This window comes from Phyllopteryx taeniolatus, chromosome 7 (genome assembly GCF_024500385.1).
Source record: "Phyllopteryx taeniolatus isolate TA_2022b chromosome 7, UOR_Ptae_1.2, whole genome shotgun sequence".
Taxonomy (NCBI): Eukaryota; Metazoa; Chordata; class Actinopteri; order Syngnathiformes; family Syngnathidae; genus Phyllopteryx; species Phyllopteryx taeniolatus.
In genome coordinates this window covers 2631199-2642799 of record NC_084508.1, presented here as the reverse complement: position 1 = coordinate 2642799, position 11601 = coordinate 2631199, and the positions used below count along the sequence as shown (strand labels likewise).

Below are 11601 nucleotides of genomic sequence, written 5' to 3'. Positions count from 1 at the left end.
TTTTTTGCTCCAAAATATACAACTTTATTCTCATAACACTACAACATTAATATTGAAATAATATTTTTATCATACTATATGGCTTTATGGTTGTAAAATCAAGACTCTAATTGACAAATTAAACAAGTTTAAGTTTATCTAACCTATTTTCTTCAAATTACTATATATTAAAATGATTTTTTTAAAGATTTCTATAAAAGTTTTTATCTAAAAAATATGCAACTTTTTTCATTAAGGTAATGTATCCCCCTAAAATATTTTTCTTAAAAATATAAAGCCTTTTATCTCAAATATACGACTTTCATGAAATTAAGACCTTAATTCTAGAAAATCCTGCAACTAACGATTATTTTTATAAACGATTAATCTGTCGACTATTTTTTTTTTAGATGAATCGGATTTAAAAAAGATATATATTTATTTATTTATTAAAACCAGGACATTTCAAATTGACAGCGCAGAAAACGCACAAACATAAGTTGATTATGATTCAGGTTTGGTTTGTCATGTGTCAGAAAATAGGCAAAAATGTTGATAATGGTTTTCCAAAGTTAAAAATGTTTGATGTCTTTCTTTAAATACAAAGATAATCAGTTTGTTTTATTAATATAATAAATTATTAACATTTACTGTTGAGAGGCTGAGAATTTGGACAGTTTTAAGTTAAACAAGGTCTCTAAATGATGAATGCATTATCTAAAATATTGATCTATTAATTTGATAGTCGATTAATTGTTGATTAATCGATTGTTGCGCCTCTGGAAAATAGACATTTTCCTCGGAAATGTATCACTTTATTGACAATGTTAAGACAGCAATCTCATTATATACAAATATTTGTATAGAAATATGCAGCGGTCGTCAGCGCGTACTGTACGTGTGATCATTCATCATCCGCTCGCTGGTGAATTGTCCGTTGCGCGGCAGGCGGGCGAACTTTTTCTCCCTGCCGTGTTCCCTCAAGTGCATCGTCATGCAACTGAGGGTGGCGGATCCTTTGCCGCAGACGGGACAGACGAAGGGCATCTCGGCGTCCGCGTTCTTCACCTGGATGTGGGTATCCGTCTTGTACTTTGTGGAGAAGGATTTGTTGCAGATGTAATAGCTGAGGGGTTTGTCGCCGGTGTGCGTTTTCATGTGCACGATCAGTTCGTAATAATTGGCCAAGACTTTGCCGCACACCGAACAGGTGTAGGGAATCTGGAATCTGTGGATCCTCCTGTGTTTTTTCATCTCTTGCTTCTCGGGGAATCTCTTGGCGCAAAATGAGCAAACAAACGGTTTCTCCCTGGTGCGTGCCGTCACGTGGCTTTCCAAGCCGCCACTGTGGCCAAACGTCTCGCCACCCTGCAACACCTTACGGTCTTTGTTGTCATTGTGATGCGTCGGATCACCTTTGGACTTCCGATCAGAAGACATCGCGTCGTCCATGACTGACAACGGAGCGAATGAGCTGGCGCTCGCAGGCTCCGCTCCACTTTGACCGCCGACTGCGTCATCGTCACTCTTCTTGGGAACGCCGCTAAATGCCGACTTCCACGTGTCCTCTTCTTCCTCTTTAATGCGGAGGGGTTCTGCTGGCTCCTGCTGCTGCTGAGAGTCACGGGGAACCTCTTCTTGAATCTCCTCCAACACCTGCTGGACGTCTGCAGGGCAAATAGGAAATATGTCGCAGTCAAATGAAAATGTCAGAAGCAGGGACGCCAGTGACGCGTTCCTCCAAAATGCCGCCATTTTGAGTCACGAGCAAAGTAACGCGTGGCTTTCCCCCCAAAACGTACTCCGACTTTTACTGTTACTTTTGAGTCATTCATATCTCTCGCCAAGTTCAAATTTATGGACGGCGACTCGTACAAAGAGCAGACTAGCGGTTCATCAACATTTTACCGATCACGCAGACCGCTCGTTATTTGTCTTTGTTGGTCCACAAATATTTTCACAGAAGCTTTTTTGAGTAGACAGTCATCTAATGCATTACTATTTCCAGAAAGGGACAGTGGAACTCTGCTATTCGCAGGGGGACAGGGACGGGGCTGGAGCGCGAATAGCGAAAATCTGCGGATAATCGACGCTCATTGTAATTTTATTGAAAAAAAAAAATTACTATATTATTTGTTTTTTTAAACCAGAAAAAATTCTTGACTAAGCTGGGATAAATGGCCACTAAGCGTTTTCGGGGGTGGTTCTCCCCCAAAAGAGGAAAAAAACGTAAAAAAAAAAAAAGAAAGAAAATCAAAAGAAATTTGAAAAAAAGAAATCTGCAGGTGCCAAACGGCGAGTATGCGGGGCTCGACTGTGGTTATGATGAGTTGTACGAGGTAAATGGACGATCTGCTGTCTTGCAGAAGAGGAAGATTTAATAAGCGACAGCAACCTACACAGTTGGTAAACCACCAGGTTACTTGCAATATTGCAAACATGACCCGGGGGACATTGTTTATCATACAATCCACAGTCAGGGTTTTTACGAATTAAAAAAAATAAATAGTAAGTGCGCGGCTTCACAGTCGTAATTTTCTTCACTAAAAAGTTTTAGAAATGTTCTAAATAATTCAGTTTATGATCATTGTTGCTTGTTTATTTCCAGCTTTACTGTTTAAACACTACATTAGCAATGTCACAAACTTGCCACGGGGAATAAAAATAAGTTTTTTTTGTGTTTTTTTTGCAGTTAGTGTCACATATCATCGTATTACAATTCCGACGGTGGGAGGACTGTATTTGTGTGTTCTGTGTGCGCGTGCACATGTATGTGAGACGGGTTACGGTTCTAGAATATTCTCTCGTTGGGGTGCAGTACTCTGGAATGCCCGACCCCCGTACATTAAAGTGTCCGCCTCGGTGGAAATTCATTCTAGACTTGTTTCTACACTTTTGCATTTGGTAGTCAGTCTTTGTTGTCCTTGTGATGCGTCGTATCACCTTTAAAATCCTGATCAGAAGACATGGCGGCGTCCATATCCGACGACGGAGCAAACGGGCCGCGGAGCAAACGGGCCGCTCCACTTTGACTCCGGCCTGCGCCATCTTCACTCTTCACCGTCGACGTGCCGACGTCGGCCGTCCCCTGCACGTTCTCCTCTTCCTCTTTAATGCGGGGGGGTTCTGCTGGCTCCTGCTGCTGAGCGTCACGGGGAGCCTCTTGTTGACTCTCCCCCAACGCCTGCTGGATGTCTGCTGGACAAAAAGGAAACGACGTCACTGCGAATTCCCAGGAAAATGTGAAAGTGGTGCTTTGACTCATCCTTTCTTCTTTCTACCAGTCAGCAGGTTCTAGAGCATTCTCTAGTTTTTTTTAACAGCCCCCTAATGTTAGCCAGTGCTAGCTAAATTGGAGTGGCTACCTCTGTAGAAATGTTTAAATCTTTTAAGTTTAAGACTTATTCTACACTTTTGCGAGAGAGAGAGAGAGAGAGAGAGAGAGAAATTCCAAATTATTTATCCCCACATTAAATGCTCCCATTCTTTTTTTTAAACACTTAATGTTGTGTGTTTACTGTTAGTGGCGGTTCTAGAGGGTGGGGGGAGGGGGGGACACTGGGCTTGACCTCCCCTGTGGCGACCCCCCCTAAAATTGAAACACACCCCCCACCTCCATGGACAAAATGTTTAGACTTTTTTTTTTTTGTGTTAACAGCCCCCTAATGTTAGCCAGTGTTAGCACGGGCTGCACTGTAGCTCACATATTCCACATAAATAAGGTATTTCGCACTCCAGCGATAATAACATACATATACATATATAAATATATGTACACGGCTGATTTAGTGTGACAAAAACTATTCAGAAGTGATAAGAAGTGGATTATTCCAGGAGCAGCTACTTACTGTTTACACTCGGGGCAGCCATCTTTGATTTCTCCGATTTTCCGAGTGGGAAACCCGACTTCAGAGGGCGTTCCATTTGAATTTAACTACTACGGACTCGGAAATTCCGACTTCCGAGTTCAAATGGAACGCAGTCTGGCCACCCCGCTTAAAAAAAAATAAAAAATAAAGGCTAGAACCGCCACTGGTCACTGTGTTTTGAGCAGTGAAATGTGACCCCCCCCCCCCAAAAAAAAGTATTGCTATTATACACGAGTGGTTAAAAGTGTCGCAAACAAACCTGTTCTGTGTAGTCGAACACGAGGCTTGAAAAGAGCGTCCAGCAGTTTGCCTTGTCGTCGCTCGGTCTCCAATTTGCGACCAAGTTCCTCCTCGTAGTCCGCCATCGTCCTCTCAAGCAGTCCGAAAATCTCTTCGACGGCCACGTTCAGTCGCTGCTTCACCAACTCTCTTAGAATTCGGACTTTACACATTTTTCACACGCTATCCGTTCAATAAGTTGCGATCGGCGTGCACGTGCACTTTGAACTCCCAGACAGGAAAAGGCAGTTTTCTTTTTTTTTTTTTTTTATTAATATTATATTTCCCCCCCCCCGGAACTCCTCTCAAAGACGTAACACGCCAACCAGAACTCAAGCAGAAGCGATCGAAGAATTTTTTTTTTTTTTGACGCTACTTTATCAGCGAAAATTAACATGTTTAAACCAGGGGCGTGCATAGAGCTTTGGAGGGGCGGGGCAGGTGCTCAAAGTTAAAAAAAAAGGGGGGGGGGGGGGGTTTTAACATCTTAGTTAGCATTGCATTGCAGGCTATATTCATGAAAACAGAATAAGAAAAGAAACTTGCCTTAAGGACACCGGGAATTGCAGTTTGCCGAGTTAATCGTCGTAATAATAACAAACCCGCTAATTAGTATTTGGTGAGCAAATGACAACTATTTTGTGACCATATTAGCGATTTGTGTGCATGTCACAACTATATTGCGGCCGAAATAAAATTCCCATGTCGCGCCTGGAGCGCTGTAGATGTTCATCGATATTATTCGCTAGAACCGTTTTTTTTGTCTTCAGTGAAACACGATCGAAAAGTTGACTTTAGAAAGTGGTCCAGCTCACATTCGCCATCCACGGCATAGCATTGCTTCTCTAAATTCTTTTATAATTACATAGATTTTTTTTTTTTTTTTTACAGTGTAAGGTTAGACACATTAATTAAGCACCTTCTGCAGGACAGTAAATCAAATATCTCCACAATACATTTACATCACGCCTGATCCCGACTGAATTTATCATAAAAGGAAAATGCATTCATGAAAATTGCACATCTTCTATTGCGTTAAAATACAATGATGTTAAATAACAAGCGGCCAGATAATTTAACTGGTCCAATGATGACACAAGATGGAAAGGAAGTGCAAAGGAATCGGACAACTTTTGTAACATAAATTAAGATTTCAAATCCTCCGATTTTTCCGATAACTATGTATAATGCTCACTATTGCCAATTTTTTTTTCAGAAAAAAATGTGCATTAAAAACGAGAAATTACGGTAGTACTGACGGAAAACTTTGACCTTGGCAAGTCGGTACTGCACAACTGTATAATTTGTTTGACTGAAGAATGTTGATACATTCTGTTTGTTGTATCAAGTTGCACATTTATTTGCCTTTGTTTTATTTCAGGAAGTTAGTCACCCACTGGACAGAGGCTTCAAAGGCACTTCTGCCAGGTGAGGTACCTGCTGGATAACACTTCCGAGCTTGGTATTTCAAATATTTGCATTTTTGCAAGCCCCCTCTTGTACCAATGTTTCTTTTCAGTTTTAGGGAAACACGTTCTTTAAAGTCTTTTGCTCTTAACTTAAAACTTTGCATTTGAATAATTTAAAAAATATATATTTTTTATTGAAGGTAGGGAAGTAACAAAAAGAGCATTTTCAATCAGATGTACCCATTGGAGGAGATTTAAGAGATGCTGTGGTCGGTGCTCAGAGGCTTGCCCCAAAAATAGGTGACCTTTCTATTGGATACTCATGGGAAAAGCGGTATGTCATTGAGATCTTCGAAACCTTTTTTCCATAGAAAGCACTGAAGTACAAAGCTGTCAACGACTGCAACAAAAAACAAAAACAAAAAAAAAAAAAGCAGCCGCATGGGTCCAAAGAAGCTGATTTTGGCACCAATAAAGTTCATTTTCTCTTCGACTGAAGTATTGTTGACAATCTATGAGGAGGTAGTAGATATTGTGTACTCAAAATGTAAAACTGATTTAAAAAAAACGAAAAACAAAGAAATTATAATATGTCTTCCACTTTTTAAATGGTCTTTAGTAGAGAAAGTTGAGTAAAAACACAGAATACAGTTTTTGTAAAAAATGAACCACGGGGAATGAAGATGGACCATCAAGGTAAAAAAAAACAAAAAAAACAGACTATCTTAAATAAAGGATTGGTTGAGGCTCACCTTTCATATTCAGTCATTTACTTGACACTGTGTTTTATAGTAAACACATCAACTGGGAGAGGCAAATAAACAGCTTGAAGTCTCTTTGTTTGGAGAACTGTGCGAGCAAGAGTCTTCTTTTCATTTGATCAAAGTGATGTTATATGACAGTTTCCCATTTCTCGACGAGTGACGACAGGTGCTAGGGAATACTTTAAAAAGTGTGTTTTAATAAGTTAGTGTGTTTTTATATCTTTACATGCGCTTAAAGTACAACAATAATGTGTATATATATATATATATATATATATATATATATATATAGTCTCTCTAAAGTGCATGTGGATCTGGAACACGTATGTTTGCTGTAATATTGTAACATGAGCTTGATGTGATATTAAACTGTTGAGGGATTCTATATTGTTGCATGTTTACATTTCAAACTATGTATATACGCAATTCTAAGCGTAACGGGGGGGTTGTCAATAACCTTTTGCTATTTGTGGCAGGATGCGAATGGCGAGGGATTACTGTAGACAGTTTTCTAGTTTAAAGTATATAAAATGTTCATTTCAATGATCGCATTTGAAGTCCACGTGATCTCTTTAGGTCCCGCAGCTTCATCTGTCGTCACCGGCACACACGTGTGATTGTCGAGCATCCTCTCGCTGGCGAATCGTCCGCGGCACCCGTTTTTTTTTCCCCCGTGTGCGTCCTCGTGTGTCTCTTCATCTCCGCTTTGGTGGTGAACCGTTTGGGACACAGCAGGCAGGCGAACGGTTTATCCCCGCTGTGTCTCCTCATGTGCAAAGTCATGTACTTCTTGACGGCGAACCCTTTGCCGCAGACGGAACAGGCGAAGGGCCTCTCGCCCGTGTGCTTCACCCGGATGTGGATCTTCATGTCCGACTTTCTGGAGAAGACTTTGGCGCAGAGAGTGCAGTTGAAGGATCTCTCTCCGGTGTGCTTTTTCAGGTGACGGATGAAGTGAGACCTGTGCTGGAATGTTTTGGCGCATTGGTAGCAGTGGAGCCGCTCGGCGTCGGCGTCATTTGGGTCAGAGTACGTCTTTGGGGGTTCTTCGGTGTCTGTCTCGGGAGAGTTGAGCTTTTCGTCACCCATATTCAATGACGCGGCGATGTTGTTGACGTCTCGTGAGTCAGCTTCTGTTGTCGCGATTTGACTCGAGGTGCCAAGTGAGTGTTCTTTCGTGTGTGATATGAGCGACGCTAAACTGGAGCAGCCTTTTGTACAAACCCTGCAGGTGAAATGTTTTTCTCCGGAGTGTTTCTTCAGGTGCTTTTTCAACCCGGCCCTGTATCGGAAGCTCATGGTGCAAACCGAGCAAGGAAAGGGTTTCTCCCCTGTGTGCACCATCATGTGCTTTATCATTTCGGACTTATCCCGGAATCTTTTGCTGCAAACGGGGCAAGCGAAAGGTTTCTCCCCGGTGTGTATTCGCATGTGTCGGTTCAAGTTCCCCTTCTGGACGAACATTTTGCCGCACTCCAAGCAGATGAATGGATGGCTGTCGTCGTTGTTGTTGTTAGCCGCCGCGGGTTCTTTCTTTCCGTCACTTTGTGATCCACCGTCCGTCGACTGACTCGGCTTCTCCCTGATGTGCATCGTGATGTGTAACTTAAGGCATTCCCTGCTGTAGAAGCTTTTCTTACAAATGGAGCAAGTGAAAGGTTTGACGTTGGTGTGCGTGCTCGTGTGCATGATCAGTTTGTACTTGTCGGCGAAGCCTTTGGAGCACACCGAGCAGGAGAAGGGATTCTCCCCAGTGTGGATTCTCATGTGTCTTTGCATGTGATGCTTCAAGGAGAATCTCTTGGCGCAAATGGAACAAGCGAATGGCCTCTCTCCGGTGTGCGTGATCATGTGGATTTTCAAGCTTCCCTTGTGGGCGAACGTCTTCCCGCATTGAAAGCATTTAAAGTCTTGGTTGTTGTTGTGATGCGTCTTATCACCTTTAGACTTCTTTTTAGCCTTCGCTTTTTTGGCATCGTCGCTGTTATCGGTGTCAGAAGACATGGCGTCGTCAACGTCTGACATCGGCGCGAACGAGCCGGTGCTCGCGGGCTCCGCTCCGCTTTGACTGCGGACTCCGTCATCTTCACACTTGACGGGGACACCGGTGACTGTCAACGAGCTGATGTCGGCTGCCTCCTGCCCGGGATTGCTCCACCCGTCCTCCTCTTCCTTCTTAATTTGGGCGGGCTCTGCTGGATCCTCCTCCTGCTCCTGCTGCTGCTGCTGCTGCTCAGAATCAAGGGGAACTTCTTCTTGACTCACCACTAACACCTGTTGGACGTCTGCAGGAAAAAAGAGAAATAGACTATTGGTCAAACGTTTTAGAACACTACCATTATTCCATTAATTTAAAGCACAGACCAACTAAACAATTCAAGTTACAAAAGAAAACATGGCATCAATCTCGCAACAAAAATGAATTCTCAACTTTTGACTCATTAAAGTAGCCACCTTAGCTAAATGCACTCGTTGCATTTTTTTTTCTACAATGAAAATCAAATATTCTTCAGGAAGTTCTTCCCAACTCTGTTGCAGAAGTTCCTGTAAATGCTTAGCACTTTGCTTTCACTCTTTTGGCCACTTCATCTCAAACTACCTCGATGGGGTTGAAGTCTGGAGATTGTGCCATTTTGTATAATTCTGAAATGTACGTTATTTCTCACCAGGCCAGGCCCTGCCTTTTAAAGCCATACACACTCAAAGTCACAGATACAACAGTAGAACATGAGGATGGTGACCTCAAGTGGACAGAAATGGAACCTGCACCCATCATGTACTGTACATGTTATTGTGTTTAATAATACAAAATCAAATGCGCTCTGTATTGAGATTATCGGAGCACACCACACACAATACGAGCAAAGCTGTTAAATGCCTGACTTTTTATCTTCATGTGTGGCGCCTGTCACAGATAAAAAATCTTTTCAGATTTGAAAAAGTCCTTGTGTGTACCAGGCCTTAGGATTGTGGATGTATTTTTTTTTTTTTTTACATTTCTTTTAGTAGTATATTGATAGAACCGCGGTCATTTTCGTACTGTTTCATCTGTAGCGCAGGACTTGGATCCCTACTTGAAGAGATTGCTCAACTTTTCACACCAACGTGCCAGCTACACGCCCCACGGGGGTTTGCGGCGGCCGCGCTTCTCACCGCCTTTCACCAGGATTGGCGCATCTGATGCAAAAGTAGAGGTGTCACTTTATCGCCTGTGTCTTTCACACAGATCTCGCCTAAGTGGGACATAGCAACGTGTGTGAGAAGCGAGTCTCGGGATTCAAACGCCACACCCTGGTATCGGCTTTCCGCAACTCGCTCGCAACTAATCCTGACTTGGGACGGGACGGTTACCGAGTTCAAAGGAAGAGGCGCTTTTAAAAAGTCACGGCTTCAAAACCGCTAAAACTTTCCATTAGTGGTATGAGCTTTTTATTTTTTGTCGTTTGAGTCGTCGTCGCAGGCAAAGTGAGGCGAGCCCGCCGATTCTTGTATTTGATGCGAGGAGACAGTGAGCCCTACCACCTTTCCCCTTGTCAAAAAAAATTCTCTCTTTTGGGAATTGTTCCAATACGAGGAAGGATATGTATGCAATACTTCCGATACGATATCACAATTCTTCGACAAATTCAGAGCAACGTTAGTATTATTAATATATCGCCGTCTTGGAGTGAACGTTTGCGAGCAGTTACGAGAGTTAGCGTGTCCACAATTGGCGAAATAAATTCGATTGACTTGCCACCGAGGCAGATAACAAGCATGGCTAACATCAGACATCACAAAGCGGAGAAGAGCAGAGAAGTACACCACATGTAACAAACATGGAGGAACGTGAACCGAGGAGCTTTAACAGCAATGCCAACAGTTACGATTTTTCCCATTTATTTAAGTTTATTTTTTATTTTTATTGTTGACTAAAAGCGTTCAAAAATTCCGAGTCCAATCTGAAAATACACACCCAGGTAGGATGTATTTTTTTAAATATTTGTTATCAAGGCATCATCCGAGTTAATAAGAGGGAAAATATTTTGTGTGAACAATTTTGTATTTCTCGTTGTGTCACGTTATCAAAATGGGCAGTAAAAAAAAAGATGTTTTAACTTCACATTTAAGTACATTTAAGTGCCCTAATGGGACCTATCGAGATCATGTGGTTGCACAAGTATGCACACCCCCACCCTCCCCCTGGGAACTGGAAATGGGTTGGCCTTGTTCAGAATTAACCAATCGCATTCCGACTCGGGTTAAATCTGCCACTTATATTCCAAATAAAGTCCAATTGCTCTAACAGTTTTGTTGTTTTCCAGTAGAAGCCTGAAGGTTTTATGCTAACACTGCCTACTATTTGGAACTGTTCATAATTCTCTCCACCTTGACTAAGGTTCCCAGTTCCAGCCGAAGAAAAACAAAGTATATAATGCTGCCTCCACATTATACAATAGTACTCAATACTTTAAAAAAACTTTTTTTTGTTTTTTTTGTTTAAATGTTCCTATTTTCCTTCCATGCTGGGGTTTTCAGGCTTTACCGTAATGCCGAGAAAATCTAAATAACGAATGGCTTGCCTGAGCGCAACCAGTCAGTCACATGCAACTAGCTAGTGAACGTGTGAGATGAGATTTTGCAGTAAGCCAACCTGCTGCGTGTATGAAAACGTTGTCGAGCAGTACTCGTTGTCGCTCGTTCTCCTCTCTTGTTCGACAAAGTTCCTCCTCGTACTCGGCAATGGTTCCCTCGAAGAGTCCGAATATCTCCTCGACGGCCACATTTAGTCGCTGCTTCACCAACTCCCTCAGAATTCTGACTTTACACATTTTTTTCTTGCAGCCCAACTCGAACTTACTGGCGTTCGCAGCTAGCTGATAAGCTAATGTGAGAAAGCGCGCCTCTTTTTTGTTTTTTTTTGTTTTATCTTATCGGAGCCGCTCCAACACGTCGTCTCTGGTAAACTACATACATTTATATACGGGATAAAATAAAAAAAAAGTCTGTAATGGACAAAATTAAGCCACCTTTAGGATGAAAAAAAAGACTCTGGTTGCTAACTGTGGCGGTTACCCAATGTGCATCTGAAAGTAGTTGCCAACAAGGGACACTGCGCATGCGTACAAGACCGTCTCGCATTGAACTACATCTACGGTACGCCTTTAGGGACAAATACAGTGCAACAATGCGATTTAAATTTTCCCTTTATCGTCCACATTTCAACAATGCATTGTTGCAGTGCTCTTATTTGTCTAATGTGCCTCATGTTTATAATGAAAAACTTTCATGTATACGCTTACCGTGGCGTTTTTTGTCTAA

At 42.2% G+C, this 11601-nt stretch overlaps 2 protein-coding genes across 3 annotated transcripts; both read right to left on the bottom strand.

Annotated features, from left to right (window-relative positions):
• Positions 1-772: 772 nt before the first annotated feature.
• LOC133480719 (zinc finger and BTB domain-containing protein 24-like) lies at positions 773-4451 on the bottom strand. Of its 2 annotated transcripts, none has more exons than XM_061779239.1 (3): positions 4108-4451; positions 2923-3174; positions 773-1646 (listed from the first exon to the last, which is right to left on the bottom strand). In XM_061779239.1, the coding sequence occupies exons 1-3, from the start codon at positions 4298-4300 to the stop codon at positions 862-864; spliced, it is 1230 nt and encodes a 409-aa protein (XP_061635223.1). In that variant the 5' UTR covers positions 4301-4451; the 3' UTR covers positions 773-861. The 2 variants fall into 2 exon arrangements, with proteins under 2 accessions (XP_061635223.1, XP_061635222.1); XM_061779238.1 differs by having other exon boundaries at positions 2923-3177; positions 4108-4448.
• A 234-nt stretch (positions 4452-4685) lies between these two features.
• Positions 4686-11383, bottom strand: LOC133481274 (gastrula zinc finger protein XlCGF57.1-like). The gene is made up of 2 exons (XM_061780435.1): positions 10934-11383; positions 4686-8585 (listed from the first exon to the last, which is right to left on the bottom strand). The coding sequence occupies exons 1-2, from the start codon at positions 11109-11111 to the stop codon at positions 6898-6900; spliced, it is 1866 nt and encodes a 621-aa protein (XP_061636419.1). The 5' UTR covers positions 11112-11383; the 3' UTR covers positions 4686-6897.
• Positions 11384-11601: the final 218 nt, after the last annotated feature.